General features: G+C 34.9%; 1 protein-coding gene across 1 annotated transcript in view; it reads right to left on the bottom strand.

Moving 5' to 3' along the window:
• The window catches only part of LOC143215139 (segmentation protein paired), a 46,477-nt gene that overhangs the window by 5,663 nt on the left and 22,649 nt on the right, over positions 1–18,165 (bottom strand). The window contains exons 4-5 of the mRNA XM_076436984.1: positions 2,703–2,899; positions 863–1,289 (exon numbers count right to left, since the gene is read on the bottom strand). Coding sequence (XP_076293099.1) covers positions 863–1,289; positions 2,703–2,899 — 624 coding nt within the window. The remainder of the gene's footprint in view (positions 1–862; positions 1,290–2,702; positions 2,900–18,165) is intronic.

Here is an 18,165-nt window from a genome sequence, read left to right as displayed (position 1 = left end):
AACGAGTGACGACTAGAACCTCTTACGGGTTACTCAGAAAGGTGATCTTGACAACATATGTGAAGGTCAAGGTAATCCGAGCTGTCTCCTCTAAACGTAACATTTACGATCTATGGTGTCAGAAGTCGCAGAAACAGAAGAAAAAGAGGATAGTCCAGTCAATGAATGCTCATAAGGGGGGTGTAGAGGGAAATGGAGGGAACACCATTTTTAACTTTGGGACTTTGTTTGGACTAGTTAGGAGATAAACATACTAAAAGTCCCTGCTCCTAGGAGGTGAGCGGGGTGCAAGAGGGCACGTAGAAGGCCCCCTTTTTCGGTTTTCCGCTTATATCTCGAAAACTATGCGCCCTAGCGATAAGACCATTCTATACAAAATTAAAGCTGACAAAATGTGCCAAAAGATTAATTCTATTCAGTTTTTCGCTATCTCGCATAGTTTCCGCGATTTCCGCGCTCAAAGTTCACTAATTGTGCTGAAGCTAGTCAAGTAAGGCAAAAATTTATTTTTCACAATTCGTGAACTTTGAGCGCGGATATCTCGGAAACTATGCGTCCTAGCGATGAGACCATTTCATATAAAATTAAAGCTGTCAAAATGTGCCACAAGATTGATTGGATTCAGTTTTTCGCTAGGGCGCATAGTTTCCGAGATATAAGCGGAAAACCGAAAAAGGGGGCCTTCTACGTGACCCCCTGCACCCCGCTCACCTCCTAGGAATGGAGACTTTTAGTATGTTTACCTACTAACTAGTCCAAACACAGACCCAAAGTTAAAAATTGTGTTCCTTCCATTTCCCTCTACAACTTTTCGTTGACTGGACTAGGAAGAAAGTGTAGAAAAAGTAGTTCCAACACGAACCTGCATTATGAGAAAGAGTTGTTGGTGCTCCGTGAGCTGCTGGTGGCTGAATTGTTGGCACTTGTCCGATCTGCATCGGATGACCCTGCAGCGAACTAAAGTGTCCAGAAATGGACACCGCGTGACCTGGAAGGACACTACTAATCGTGGCCGGCACTTGGGTGATGGATGTGCTAGTTGGTATTTGTGAGGTTGTTCCTGGGATTTGGTGTCCACCAATGGCGTTTGATTGGTGCAGTGATGTTGGACTGTGGTGCAACGAAGTTGGCACCTGCGATAGACCAGCTGACATCTGAGGCACTTGTGGTAGTTGAGCCAGTTCATGACTGGCTGCATATTGGCAGGGAGTCAAGGGTAAACCAGCTACCGAACTAGCTATACTGCCAGCGTGCTTCCGTAGTCGTGCTCTGCGATTGCTGAACCACACCTGAAACACAAAAGATAATTCTTCTTTGGAAGGTGGAGCTTATGTTTCCATTTGTATTCCAGTAATTCTTAATGATGGAGATCTCCACATTTATAATTGTACATTTCACCCGAGAAACCTCCAGAATAGCATACAAGGTAAAGGTATTTAATTAAACAATCATTTAGTAAGTTTCATTTAAATGCAGCTTATAAGTGTATGCCCACCCTTTACTTCGTAAAAAATATTTCTCTACTTCCTTAAATTATTTCATTAACGTTTCTGTTCAAACTTTATTTCCGGCTGCTCTTTTCCTTGTGTAACCAGAAATTTTTGCTCTTCTCCTATAAATTTTTTCCTTCTTCCTATGTTATCCAGTAGATGATATGCGCGAGAAGATGTGAGAAATTCAAGTTTCGCTTCTGGAGGATCAATGGTTCAAAAGTTATAAATGTTTAAAGTTGACCGATTTCCAGTGTTTTCGACGGGTTAGAGCCGCCATGTTGGTGTGATAATTATATAATTAATTAGTTGGTTAGGTCGGGTGGAGGCGGAGAGGGCCGGCTTGGGAATCTACGGATGTGCCACTAACGTTGTGTGTCACTACACACAACATGGCAGCGTTAACCTGTCAAAGACACTAGAAATCGGTCAACTTCAAACATTTATAACCTTTGAACCATTGACCCCCCACGAGCGAAATTTGGATTTCTCACATCTTCTCGTCCACATCTACTGGATAACATAGGATAGAGGCAAACATTTGTAGGAGAAAGACAAATATTTCTGGTTAGACAAGAAAAGTTTACCCTTATTTCCTGTGTTTTTAAACGTCTATCAAAGAACTATCAAGTGTTCTTCTTCCTTGTAGGAAACACGAGTTACCATGTGATTACAATTGCATAATAATAAGGCTGATACTTGCTTAAACGAAGAATTACGCTAAAAATAACGCGGGATATTTATAGATACTTACTTTTGAAAACCAGGGCAAAGTATAAAATCAGTGCCGTTCGCATAATGATGAGCGGTACTGTAGATACGTGTGTGGATATGGAATGAGAAAAAAACGTTTAGAAAGCGTTTTTCACATTTATTAATTCGAATATACAGAATCAGGGGCAGACAAAGTGTTGAAAGCTGTTTTTTCTCTGAAGCCATTGGAGATATCAACTTCAAATTTTCAGGTAGTAATTAGTGAAAAATGGCTAATATTTTTATGGGTCAAAGAAGACCCAAAGACCACGAGTGTGACTATTCTTATTGAAACTACGATACGCGAATTCACATAATATGCTTTTAATATGTAATCAAATGCAGGAAAACAAACATATTCGTATTTTCATCATATTTTGTGATGTGTAGAAAATCCCGAGGACTGTCTAAAAGTTACAACCAAGGGTGCCAAACGAATATACAAATTTGTATACTCACTTGTATCCTAGCTTCCGTAAGACCCGTTCTTTGAGCTAATTCTTCTCTCGCATAGACGTCGGGATATTGCGCCCGTTGGAACGCAGTTTCCAGTTGCTCTAATTGTTCTCCGGTGAACGTAGTCCTGCTTCTACGTTGCTTTCGCTTCAAAGGAATACCTGGCTCGCTTTCCGTATCGGATTCGTCACCACAACGACCTGCAAGTCACACAGTTGTTCTGTTACAAGTTAACCCTTAGCACTCGAATAGTGACTCTGGGAGACGCTACTAAAAATTGCTGTAGCATTATTCAAAATATTTTGTTTACGTTATTAAATGTGTCGGCATCTAATCAATAGACCGCAGATAATTTCTTACCTGAATTGCAACAAACTGGAGTGAAATAGAAATTTATTTTCCTTCCTATTATGTTTAGGAGGTTGAGAATAATATGTATAAAAGTATGTTTAAATTTTTCTAATATTTTTGCTATTTTAAATTACACCTACTTACTTTTGTTATAAATGTGCATAAGCCCCGCAGTCTACTAATAAATTACTAAATAGTTAGGTATTCTATGAGATATTATACCAACTTCATATCTATAAAATTTAAAAAATCATAGGGAATGGAACCCAGATAGCACTATTTGAGATCTGGAAGTTTTACGCCCTAAAAAGACGTCTTTAAGACCATAAACCACACAGTGTGGTTTTAATATACTCCATAATCTAGCAGTATTAGCATTGGTATTATTTGTTCGAGTTAGTGTTTTTGCTTCAATTTCAATTCAGTTGCTTTGTGATTCAGTTAACTTTGTGATGAATAGAATACGCGATGCAATAAAAAAAATTGTTGACCTTTTGACCTTGAAATTATAATTACTGAGAAAATACAACAAGTTGTTGTTTACAATTTTTGCATGGGAGCCTGTATTAAAAATATAAAATGTACGTTTTGTAGATCTGTGTCAATTATACATATGTATTCTGAAATTCACGGTGATACCTCGTGATACTTTTTTTAAAATTCGAATCAAAGTTGATAATTGTTAAACATAAAAAATTGGTAAAAATAGCGATTATTTAAAAAAAAATTTTTGGGAGATTGAAGATCTTACGATACTAAACACACCCTGCAAAGATCAAATTAAAAAACCAAATAGCTTGCGAGGGACGCATGTTTAAAAAAATGCACGAAATTTGACAGTAAAGTTTCAGCCTCAATTTTAATAACAAATCGATTTATTCAGTTAAAGTTGAAGGCAGTTTTAGAAACTACGTTTTGTTACGAACATTTTAGGATACATAAATTTGCAGATCTTACACTTTGATTTTCGGACTTTTTTCCATTGGACGACACACTGCGGCGGAGTGTAAAAAACGTATACATACATATAGTCACCATTCTGTTATGATTGAAGAAAAGAATGGTGACTATATAATCGATTAATAAAGCTGTATTCTTTAAAATTTAACCATTGAATTTTATTTTCAAATCGGGCACGAACTTATGCAGTCATTTGATATACAGTCGGTGTACAAAGTATTCGTACACATTAAAAAAACGAATTACTTTTCCAAAATTGAACCCAACAGCTTGAGTTTCTTTTCAGACGTTAGAAGGATTAGTTTACTAGCTAATGTGTAAATAACTTTTTTTTAAAATTGTTATTGGTCGCAATTGCGAAGGAAATAGTAAAGGTCACGATTTTTTATCTGTATCTGTAATGAAAATTTAGAAGGCGCCTCTGGTAGGTCTAAGTCAATTATATACTTGTACAAAGTTTCATCGAAATCGATCAAGGATGTTACGAAATATATAATTGATTGAAAATAGCAAAAATCGTAAGAATCTGCGATTTAAATGAATCGCAATCCGTAAATTCGAAGATTTTTACATCTTACAATGCCCATAGCTTTTTTATCCGTCAGCCAATTTCAATGAAAAACTTTGTACATATATATACAATAACTTACTTAGATTTACAAAATACATGTATTAAATTTTCATTACAGGCACAGATAAAAAATTTAAAAATCGTGGTCTTTACTGTTCCCTTCGTAATTGCGTCCAGTAACAATTACAAAAAAAAATTATTTACACATTAGCTAGCAAACTAATCCTTCTAATGTCTCAAAAAAACTCAAGCTGTTGAGTCCAATTTTGAAAAATTTATTCGTTTTTAAAAAATGTACGAATACTTTGTACACCGACTGTAACGACACTTATAAACGTTTCAGTTTGCCTACTTTACGGAACATCTGAACGAATATTTCTCCTTCTTATTCGTTGCGTTAGTTTTGAAATATCGTTGAAAAGCGTTTCTTTCTTTCGGTCTTTTTAAGTTTATTTGGTCGACGGTATGGGATACTTGTGTGCCCATTTGTTGCCAATAATAATAGAAAAGACATCGAGTATAATGTAGAGGAGAAGTAAGCCAAAAGGATGATCGCTGCGATTACTTTGGATATACATTTGCTGTTAAGTCGAGTCTATTCTATTGTCCCTTTTTTGTCCCATTATCGTTGAATCGAGCATCTGAACGAAACCTTTTGTATCCATTAGAAGTATCGAAGCTCAACGTCGAAGCTCTTTTCCTGCTCGTCTACCGTTTGTTCGTTCAGCGAATTCATTGATCCATTGGCAAAGTGAAATCAAATCTTACGCTCGATTTGACGTACCGATTCTTGACGTGTCTCGCGTGTACCTTTTGCGGACGGGATGAACGAAGAAGATATCGGGAAGAGATGTCTGTTGTGACAGGGTCTCTACTCGCACCTCGATTGCTCATTGTCGATGTAGGATTACTTCACTATTCTGTTTGCCTACCTGCGGATCAGCTTCATGATGCGGAATTAAATGCCGTGAAGACTGAACTTATTTTTCGAATTCGAGAAACATCGTCAAATCAACGGCTTAAAGAGCATCTGATTGATGGACTGAAACATGTATTATTTGAACACGAGCCACGAGAAAAGGTTCCTCTAGTGAATCATCTCTGAAAAATAATAGCCAGAAAAGTCTCTTATTCTAAAGAGCGCGTATTACTTTTCTTCAACTGTGAAGGCAATAATTGTACCACTACACTTTCGCCTCGGTGGGAATTAATGTAAGAAAGTTGCAGCAAAATTAATTTCAAGATCAAAAGGTCAACAGTTTGTTTTGTTGCGCCGTATTCTGCTCATCGCAAGGATAAAAAGTGGAAAGGAAACCGTGGGTCAAAACTCAACCGTTCTCATAAAAGATTATGAAGTTTTTTCATTGTCAATCAGATTTTACTTATAGTATATTTTCGATATATCTCCTGCGCAAAGAAATAATTTGAGGAATGAAAATATACTATAAATAATATCAGTCTGGTAATGAAGAAATTTTGTCATAATTTTTAAAGAGGACGATTGAGTTTTGACCTATGGTTCCTGTTGCACTTTTTAACTTTGTGATGCATAGAATACGATGCAATAAAAAAAATTGTTGACCTTTTGACCTTGAAATTATAATTACCGAGAAAATACTACAAGTTGTTCGTTACAATTTTTGTGTGGGAGCCTGTATTAAAAATAGAAAATGTACGTTTTGTAGATATGTGTGTCAATTATACATGTATTCTGAAAATTTTAAAAAACAATGAGGTGTAAACGTTTAAAGATGGTGAAAAATTGCCGTTTTTCACGACTATCAGCCTATAACTGTAATTAGACTTCGGATGTTCATGCAATTTTCAAGTTTTGTAGACAAATTGTAAAGAAGTGGGATCAGATAAAATCCTATTTTCATGGTTAATGGCATTTGTAGATCGAAAATAAATAAAAACAGTACTAAATTTTGTTGAATTTGATATTCCAGCATTTTTTAAAAGCATAAAGATCTACATTCTAACTGTAATAAATTTAAGAATTTTTGCATCTTTCAATGCCTGTAGTTTTTTCCCGCATCAACCGATTTTTTCAGAATATGTATAATTGACACAGATCTACAAAATGTGTTTTTTAAATTTTACAACGTAGGCCTACATAAGAAAGTTGTAAACAACAACTTTTAGTATTGTCATTGTAATTCCAACCAATTGGAATTTTTCTAAATTTAATTTTCACATCATGTAGTAAACTAGTTGGTCTAACTTCTCAAAAAATCGAAATCGTATGGCTGGATATTAAGGATGTTCTGGAGGTACAATGGGAGACAAAAGTACAAGATATTCGAAATCCATCAATATATTGGCAATGAAAGCCATTCATGAGTATATTTTGCATTAAAAAAATAGATTAATTTAAAAAGCTTTAGTTTAATTACTGAATTTCATGTTATATTTATTTTTTAATCGAATTGTCTTCATATTATAAAAAATTGTAAGTGACTTTTGCGAATAATTGTACCCTCTGATTGTAGCTATATTCAGTGGTCTACACTCTACACAGTTGTCGCGTTTCCATGCTAGTGAGAAGGACAACACGATAAAGACGTTTTGTGACAGTTTATAATTTTTTGCTCTGTAACTGTTTAGTGAATCATAATAAATTTTGAACATATAATTACATAATTTTTACTATACATAAAAAAACTGGAGTTTCTAGTTGCGTTTTTTCGAGGTTTAAATAGGGTTTCAAGTGGAATTTTATGAATTCACCATAAGAAGACCCAAACTTTGGTAATTGCATTAATTTAGTAAGAATTATATCTTGTCAAATTTTCAACAATTTTGTTGCGTTCTTATATACCTGCAGAACGTCCGTAAAAAGGTTGTCGTCCTTTTTAAAAGTGTCCGAATATTACTGTGATTCACTGTATTATGGAAGTTAAAAGGTGCCGACACTGCGTTTATAAAAAAGAATGTCGGCTTTACTTGGGCAGAGTGAAACCTGCTGCAAATCGGTTCTATACATATCACGAACAATGTCTTGCATCTTTGCGGTTTCTATATTGTAGTAGAGGCTAACGACGTACATAAATGCCCAACGCGGTTGTCAGAATCACGGTAAAAGGCCTTTGTGGCATGTCTTCAAACAGTTTAGGTTACGTTTGTCAAAATCTGACAGTTCTCAGGCTAATACAGTCTACGTCTACGAGTCCTTTCCTTGAAACAGTGTATGTACCTGTCTTTCTCAACCCATTATTTTTTGTTATTGTTCATGAGCAACATAGACATATTGTTACATATTTTACTCTAAAGCATTTTTGCTTGTAATATTTCTCGACTATTTCGCAACAATCAAACGATAGCAGTACTGACGTCATGTCATTTACTGAAGAACCGTGTGATAATGTTAGAAATGAAGTAAAATTCAACACTTTAATAATCAAACTCCTTCAAAATTCAAAAATCAATTTTTCTTTCAAAAATCAACTCTTTGAACACTTTTATTATTACGTTAGGTAAATAAAGAAGTTGTTCTATGAAAATATTGTCGTATCCTAAGAATGCGGATGGCACAGAAGTAGGGAGGGAAAGTAACATAATGGAAAATACGTAATTACTATGTATACTTTACGTATCTCTTCGCTCATAACTCATCACTCAGTGGGTATCTCAGAACTCAGTGATTATACAATACTTACACCGATGTATAATTGCACATATGTAGTACCTGCAATTTCAAATACCGAATCTTAACTCTTCAGTTCAGTTTCTATCATGTAAATTAGATGATAATGTAAAGCTATTTTTATTTGCAATGAAACGGAACTCATCGAAGTATTTTCAAAATGCAGACAAACAAATACCAGCGAAAACATTATTAAAATAATTCTAACGCTTGGCAAAAACAATTAACAACAACGCGAGAAGAGAATAGGTAATTTAAAGAGAAATTAATGAATAATTGTTTAACGGAGTAATTTTACAAGAAATTTTCGAGTTTGAGGTCATTTCAAGGTCATAGTGTAATACACCGTTGAATTCGTCTCGACGTCAGCGACGTCAAGCTATGACGTCCAAAATATATGGTGCCATTTAAAAAAGTCAAGGTGACCTTTACTTTTTTACGTAAACAGCATTTTTTCAGATTTAAGAATATGCGAACATGTAGCTCACCAAGTACTGAGAAACTTTTGTCTAAAACATATTTTAATTACACTACCGGAAATGCCTAAAAAATGGTGACATAACTTAACGGACACACCCTGTATACATATAAATGACTTTGTTTGAGAAAATGTGGAGGTCGCGAACTTAGTTGCCAACCTAATATACATATGTATAATATATGTTTTACCAACAATTGAAAAACCATCTATGCTAAAGTTACTAATTCTCCCATGCAAAAATATTAACTTTAAACTTTCTTCTGTCCACCACTGTAAGAATAATTTACAGTGGCTCGAACTAATATTCGGACACTCTTAAAAAGACGATAACTTGTTTAATATTGGACCATACGATTTGAACTTTTAGGAGAAGTTAGAACAACTGGGTTGCTACACAATGTGGAAAAAAATTTGGACAAAATTTCAAGTTGTCGGAATTGCAGAGAAAATACTAAAAGTTGTATTTTGCAACTTCCTTATGTGGGCCTATATGGAAAATTTAGAAAACGCGTTTCGTAGATCTGTATGAATTAAACATATTCTGAAAATTTCATTAAAGTCGGTCGACGTTGCAATGAGCTACAAACGTTTAAAAATGGTATAAATTGCAGTTTTTCACGATTTTCGGTCTCTAACTGCAATAAATCTAAGCATTTTCACAGTTCTTCAATGTTTGTCATATTTTTTACGTCAACCGATTTCGATGAAACTTTCACAATACATATAAATTGACACAGTTCAATATAGGTCCACATAAAACAATTGTAAAATGGAACTTTTAGTATTTTCAATACAATTTCGACCAATTGCAATTTTTGAAAAAATTTCTTTTCACATCCTGTAGCAAACTAATAGCTCTATCTTCTCAAAAAAGTACAAATCGAATAGTCCAATATTAAACAAGTTATCGTTCTATTTTTAGAGCGTCCGAATATTAATAAGAGTCACTGTACATGCAATTGGCGTCCCCAGTCCAACGTGCAAGGTTCCGTAGTAGCTGTAATGGATCGTAATGAAATATCGGTGGACACTTTTCTTTTTCGTTGAGGTGACCATGTTCTCCACACTGTGCCACGATATGACAAGAGTTTAAACCGGGTACCCGTCGGCTTTACGGTAAATGCAACTTGTCTTTGAAGCATTCTTTCTCTCTTTCGTTTGTCACAGTGAAAACGTAAAGGGGCCAGTAAAGTTGCCGCCAAAGGAATCGCCAAAAGTTTCCTGTCGGTTTGTACCATAGGAAACTCGCGCGGATATTAAGCCTTCGTTTCGAATTTATGTGGCATTCGTGCCATCAGGTATACATACATACATATAATATGTACATATGTACATATGTATACAGGGTGAGGCACCTAAGACTTACATCGAAAATATCATCGTTGTTTTTAGTAATACAAGAAAATTTCTCAGGCAGAGAATGTTTGGTTCAGTGGGGCAATTATTGTGGCGGAGAAGTTTTTTTCTCGTTTTTCTAAATGGAACGACGTATTTTGATTAGCGTAACATTATAGCTAATGAAAAGACAAGATTACTGCCGCAAAACTAATTTCAAGGTGAAAAGGTCAACAACTTCTGTTCAAAGTTGCAAAAGAAACTATGTGTCAAAACTCAGCCGTTCTCTTAAAACATTCTGATAAAGTTTTTTCATTCTCAGACTGATTTTATTTATTATATTTTCGATACACACATGCAACGGCATTATCAATAGTACGCTATTTAAACTCCATCTGACTAAAGAATGGAGAAAATATAATATAAATAACATCATTTTCGAATAACTTCGCCATAATTTTTCAAGAGAGCGATTGAGTTTTGATCGATGATTCCTTTTTCACTTTGTACCCTTGTGACGAATAGAATACGGTGTAATAAAGAAAATTGTTGACCTTTTGATCTTGACAGTAAAAGTCAAAATTAATTTTGCTAATTTCCACCAAAAGGAGGGAGTACAATCTCGCTATGATAATAATTATAATCGCGACATAGGTATAATTTCTATACATCTTGTACAGGGTGTCACAAAATTATATGTCGTGGACACCATAGCGCGATTCTACACCCCCGATTTAGTCGAAAATGACGTAAGAAACCCCCCGCAAAATTGACCTTGAACGTGAAAAACAAGATAAAAAAACCAAAATTTTTTTAAGGATTGAGATTTTTAAAATTTTTATACCAGAATTTTCTTTTAGGATTTAAAATCTTAAATTTTTATTAATTTTACATATTAAAAATCTTAATCCTTAAAAACAATTTTGGTTTTTTTACCTTGTTTTTCACGTTCAAGGTCAATTTTGCGGGGGGTTTCCTACGTCATTTTCGACTAAATCGGAGGTGTAGAATCGCGCTATGGTGTCCAGGACATATAATTTTGTGACACCCTGTACATGACATAGTATATTGTAGTCCAGAAAAATAATTTATTTGTATCATTATAAAAAATTCTTTAGATTGGTTAACTCAACTTACTAAAGCTGATATGAATAGTCCACCTATTATGCTTTATATGTAGACGAGACTCTAGACTCTAGGTCTACTAAAATGAATATATTACAAGCAATTCTTCTACATGTTCACGCAGAGCCTCCGTAGTATTTCGGTTTCGTTACACGAAGCGAGAGTCTCGTTCGTATGTAAACGTATAGGTCTTTACTCAGCAGGGATGCTGACCAGCACATTTGAGGATGACGTTGCTCCAAAAGAGATATTTGCTTTTGACTCCACAAGTCCTCTCTAATTGATTACACGCATCTTTTCACGCGTTCTATTCAGCCGATCGCATCTCTTTTCATCCTTGAGAAGCCGATATTGATTGCGCCTATCAACGAGCAAACCCGCCGCCAAATAGTCGTAGGTCGCTCCGTGTGAATCGGGTAATTCACTGACTGGATATTTGTCGTGTGTCAACGGACGTTGTATATCAGCTTCTGATTACGTTCACCGCAAACTGGTTTGCAACTAGATTGCGGATATTTATCCATTTATGACAAACACTAGTATCAAGATATTATAGGCTTTTAAAAATTTAATTAAATTTAATATAAGGTTATTAATATACAACGAAAGACATGTACACTAGGGTGGACCTTAGCTATTAACCCTTTGCACTCGAATGGCGAGTCTGAGGCGCTACTAAAAATTGCCATACCATTATTCAAAACAGTTTTAACATTATTAAAGTCTGTATTCTATAACTTGTACAAAGCTCAACTGTTATGTAATAAACAGGTTCAATTTGATGTGCGCAATGTAAAAAAGATTACACAGAACAAAAATGATCTGGGTTGAAACAAATATCTTGATATTGGAATTCAAATTGCTTCGAGTGCAAAGGGTTAAGGTATACAAGGTGAGTCCGAAGAAACAGAACACCTAAATATCTCCGTTACTTTTCGTTGTACAAAAAAACTTTTTAGGACAAAGTTACACTGTTTGAAGAGCCACATGTAACGGTGTAACAAAGGTGACCTTCATTTTTTAAAATGAAATGCTGCAGATTTTTTTACATCAAATGACAGATGAGATTCGGTATTTTACAGAGAACCAGGAAAATAATTATTTTCTTCCTTTTAGTGCATTTTAATATAAGCGTGGTTTCCAAAAAGTGTTTTTTATATATTTTATTTTCTACTTTTATTGTCATCGGAAGCAAGTGCGTATACAAAGTTTCAGCAAGATTGGACTATGGGAAGAGGTTTAAAATTCGATTACAAGATTTGACGCATACAACAAAAACACTGTCATTGCTATCGAAAGTTCTTTGATGTTGACACAAAATTCATCGGTTTACCCCATTGTGCGTCGACTCTGTAGGATGTTGTACCAGTTAGGAAAATCGCGATGGAGGATGGCATATCGTACCCCTGCAAAATTGGGGAAATATATCCGGGGCGGCGCACACAAAACATCGGTAGGTATCTATGTATGTATACTACATATACTCGTCTAACATCAGTTATGTTGCAGGAGGGGTCGGTGCTTTCCTGCGCCTTCCTTTTGCTTTCCGCATGTCGAATCGCGCTCTGAATGGTGGAAAAGGTGCCGCACCTTCGTAGGCTGTAAATGTAGCCGGCCCGTCCCTGTTCCACCTTTTTCTCCTCCAGCGGTCCTAGGGGGTCTTAGAGCGTGTGTGAGGTCCCCTAAATGGTAACAAATGTCTTCAAAATGCCAACAATGAGCCGCGAAGCGGTTGACATCCGAGAGCGCACTCTATCTTCCTGTCAGCGTTCTCTCGAGGGGTGAGAGACTGTTGGGGAAGGGCTGAAGAATTTCAGGGGCAGTGATAATACGTGTCGTATGGTGGCCTGCCTTTTAAATAACATCTTTCAAATCTTTCCTCTTGTTCATTACCGAAACATATCACACTGTTTCATGACCGGAGTACATACCCGGCAGCCACCCAGCAGTGACCATTATTTATAGTGAACTTCTATGCAGATCACAACTGCATGTTGTATTCTTTGAATTAGAAAAACAAATTTAATACGAGTTGTATTAAAAGCAAATTACACTAAAAAAAATAAGGAAATTGTTCTAAGGATTTACATATTTCTTAAAAGATGTTCACAGTGTTGTTATTACAGCAAAAGTACAGATCAAATCATAATCATTGCATGAATTACTCTCATTACTCTCATTAATAAAGCAATCACGAACATTGATTACAACAACTTCTGATTCCTTTCAAATCTGGTCTCAAAATTTGTCTACGACCTCAAGATATTGCAAAATCGATTTCTTCAATTCGTCGCAATGCCGCGCAATTGCCTCAGGAAAATCACCCCATTTTGAAAGAAGTATAGCACTTTTGGGACACTCTGTATACAATAGTTTCTATTATAAGCACTTGTTAATTCTGAAAATTTTCTAGTAGTCCTCGATGTAATACCAGCAGAAACTAAAGCAGAAGATTAATTTTGTTGTTAAATGTAACAAAAAAAAAAGATAAGAAGCAACAGATTTCTCTTTCCGCAATTAAATAGTAGAATATACGACCAACGAAGTATTTTTCGATTGATCAAAAGTGATTCATTGACGGTATAATATTTCATATAACGGTATGCTCTTGACGTAAACTCGCTCTGTAGCTCGAGTCCTTTAATCCGACTTATTACATTAGTGATTTTACGAGATATCATTTACAGATCATAATCAAATGTGAACCACTACACGAATCGCGCCGTATATTCTCAATCTCGAAAGGATTATATGCTTATGTGACAAGGACTACACCGACGGCACAACACCTCGCAGCATAACATATTAGATACAGAGCTTGATATCATTCTAGACAAGCTGCCTCTTTTCTTTGACGTCGCTTCTTTTTCCCATCTGTCCAATCTCTCTCCATTCTTTTTTATTCTTCGAATTCTACAATTTGATCGTGCAGTTTCTATGGTACGCATAAGTTTTCTGTCAAAAGTATGATACACTTCTACATATACATATTAACCCTTTGCACTCGGTTGTCCCCTCTGAGATACCACTAAAAATTGCTGTAGCATTACTCAAAATATTGTTTACATTATTAAATATATCGGTATCTAATCAATTACTAAAGATTTAGATATTGTATGAGGTATTATACCAATTTCATATCCATAAAATTTCAAAAAAATCATAGGGAATGAAAATATTCTAGGTCGGAGAAGAAATGTTTAATTTTTCAGTTAACACATTACCGACCGGTGATTATTACATAATTCTGAAAAATCTATGGTACATGGTTAAACACTTTTTAATGGAACCTTCAATGGCAACAGCAATTTTCATTGTGAACTTACAAGTCACCCTCAATAACGTCGTCTAATAGTTTCATTTGAGATTACAATGTAAAAGAAAATTTCTATGCTTTCTTTTGGCACGGCACAATTATTGATAATCCTATTAATAGGCTTCCGGTAGGTAAAGTGTTAAATCCTATCGAGATTGTCTGGACGTATTTAGAAATGAAATTAGTGAATAACTACAATGATCCACCAACGACAATAAATGACTTATGGCAAAGAGTGCAGAAACAGTGGTATTCTATTTCTCAGAATACTGCGAAAATATAATTTCAAGTATGCCTAAACGCATTCAAGCCACTGCCAAGACCAAAGGCTTCTGGACAAAGTGTTAAATGCATAAAAGTATGAAATGTTTATTTGAAAATGAATTGTGGTGCAAAACCGATTATACGAAAATACTGTATAAGAATAATAATATACTTAATACTGTGCATTTTGTTTTTTATATTCTATATGCAAACATTAAATAAAAATACATTTTTCACTTTTGCTCCACACTGTATAAGAAAGAGAACTAATGTTCCACTAATATTCGGACACTCTTAAAAACACCATAACTTTTTTAATATTGGAATATACGACTTGAAATTTTTAGAGAAGTTAGAACAATTGGTTTGCTACAGAACGTGACGAAAATTTTTGAAAAAAACTGCAAGTTGTCGGAATTGCAGAGAAAATACTAAAACTTTTATTTTTCCACTTTTTTATGTGGGCTTATATGGAAAATTTAGAAAACACGTTTCGTAGATCTGTATCAATTAAACATATTCTGAAAATTTTATCAAAATCGGTCGACGTTCCAATGAGCTACAAACGTTTAAAGATGGTAAAAATTGCAGTTTTTCACGATTTTCTGCCTCCAACTGCAGGAATTCTAAGGATTCTTACATCTTTCAATGCCTGTCGTTTCTTCCCGCATCAACCGATTTCTATGAAAACTTCGCAGTGCGTATAATTGATACAGATCTACAAAACGTACTTTTTAAAATTTCAATATAGGGCCTATATGATAGGCCCGTATAGAAAAGTTGTAAAATGCAACTTTTAGTATATTCTCTACAATTCCGACCAAATGCAATTTTAGAAAAAATTTCTTTTCACATCCTGTAGTAAACTAGTTGCTTTAGCTTCCCAAAAAAGTTCAAATCGCATAGTTCAATATTAAAAAGGTTATGGTGTTTTTAAGAGTGTCCGAATATTAGTGGGAGTCACTGTATCTGTTTAACGGTTGTATGTAATAACTAGTAAGAACAGAATCAAATGATCAGTTTCTATTACGTAAAGCGCAAGGGGACAGAGATACGGGGTGAATTCCAAAGGGATGCCGAAAGTGGAAAAAGTGAAGGGAGGGGGGAAGTTAGCCGTGATTCGTGATAGGGAGCACCTCTGAGCGGATATACTCGTAGCACGGCTACGGAGTAGGGTCGGTATAGGTGTCGGCAGGCGAGCAGGAATGACACGTAACCTGTGGCTTTCTCATTCCTTCTTATTCCGTTCCTTTGGCCGAGGCCGCCGACGAGGGATTAGCCTAATGGGTCCTGCCCACCCCTCTCATTTCTCTCCGCGTGTGTTATATGTATATCCATTCTGATCCTTTACACCACCTCCGACCTCCTACATAATCGGAGCCCGCCATCCGATGAACAACGCCGCTAAGTGATTCACAATCAGGTTTATTGATTGTATCTGATGATCGACGCGCTACGGAATACTCGACATTGATTTAAGTAATCTCTACTCCTTAACTCTTTACTCGCATGCCTTCGCGCGTATTTTCACGCGCGGGGTGCTCTCTTTTCATTCGGCTACAAAATAATGTGAATGCCTAGATTTTTCGAAACTGAGCGTACACCTTCGCACAAAAGTATGTGGACAGTTATCGTTGAAATTTCTGTACCATTTGATTCGTAGACAGCGGAATTTATGCATTTATGGGAAAAATGAGTAGGTGTAATTTAAAACAGTAAAAACATTAGAAGAATTTAAAAATACAGTTATACTATTTTCAACCGACTAAACATATTAAGAAAGAAAATCAATTTCTACTTCGCTCCAGATTGTTGCAATTCGCGTAGAAAATTTTTATTTTGCATAAAGATCCGCTGTCTATTGATTAGTATTAGGCGATATTTATTGTTCACAGAGCTGGGTAAAATAGTATTTGAAATAGTACATTGTTAAAGTGTGCGTACCATTGAAAATGTTTTGAATGTGATAATGTTATCATCAGACTGCGGAGGTTCATGCAATTTTCAATTTTTGTAGACAAATTTTAAGAAAGTGGAATCATGTGAAATGTTATTTTCAGTGGTAGTAATCTTTGTAGATTTGAAATAAATAAAGATCGTACTAAACCCTATGGAATTTCATTTTCTAGCATTTTTTGAAAATTTTTGAAGCCATAAATGCATAAAAATCCGCAGTCTAGTTATTACAATATTTGAAGAGAATAAGTTTGAAGCGCGAAAATTAGCGTTTCTATTATACACGAACGTTTAATTGGACGATATAATCTTATCATCGTTTAACTTTAATAACTATTAAAAGTGATAATTTCATAAGAGCACGAACAAGAAAAATTTAATGTAATAAGCTTTAATTAAGGGGTATTAAACGTTAACGACGGCCATTTACAGGATCGATGAATACTTCAACGCGGACAACACGATGGATATCTTTAATTGAAGGGTTCAATGTTGAAGCCGTCCGCAACACTTCCTAAAGAACACTCTGGGAATATTCCTCAGTGGTTTAACACCTGTCGTCATCGGCATTTTATTAACATTCATTTTCCGGTACATTGTACGTTCAATTAATTAGTACATTTTATCTTAAATTCTGATAACACTGTTATGTACTTATCGGACGAGTACTAATTCATTATAGGAAGAAGTAACTACATAATTTTAATGTGGATAAACGTATGCATAGTCAAAATAACATGTTTGTTCAAGATTTAATTGTTCGTTAAACAAGTTAGAAATGCATATATTTATAGCACACAACTTGAAGTTTTAAGTTACGAGTTTCGTCTCAATGTTTACGGGTTTAAATTGTTGAATTCCAATGTTGATTAAACCTGTACTGATTATATGTATGCATAAAGTGCCTGCATTACTAATTCTACATCATCTTCGACCATGAAAGTCTTGCACAGATAGAAGCTGCTTAATTATTATCTTCTGAACTTATTAGTATATATTTTTATTTTTATACTCAGTTTTTATATTGGACGAAATTACATTATTTTTGTATTTGAAAAAAATTGTTTCTCGTGTCGTGTTCTTATTTCAATGATACAGTAGAGAGCAAATTTGAACTAATGAAACCTTTCTTCGGAAATCATTATTTATAGATTTATTAAAACAAGATCATAAAAAACTTAAAGGCCATATGATTTTACATTACATGTTTCATTTACTAGTTACAGTATCTTATTCTTGATTTAATTTTTCACCAGCCCGGAATACTAACCAAGAGAATTCAGCAATTTTAGAATCAACAAATTATAATCGTAAAAATTGGAACGAAAATCGTAAATTAAAACTTAAAGTTACTATAAATATACTTATGTATTTCTAACTTGTTTGACAAACAATTAAATCTTAAACAGATATACCATTATAACTATGCATACTAATGTTTATCCATATTGAAATTATGTA

The sequence above is a fragment of the Lasioglossum baleicum genome, chromosome 13, assembly GCF_051020765.1.
Source record: "Lasioglossum baleicum chromosome 13, iyLasBale1, whole genome shotgun sequence".
In the NCBI taxonomy this organism is placed as follows: domain Eukaryota; kingdom Metazoa; phylum Arthropoda; class Insecta; order Hymenoptera; family Halictidae; genus Lasioglossum; species Lasioglossum baleicum.
The sequence above is the reverse complement of the archived record's forward strand: the minus strand, read 5'-3'. Positions and strand labels throughout refer to the sequence as shown.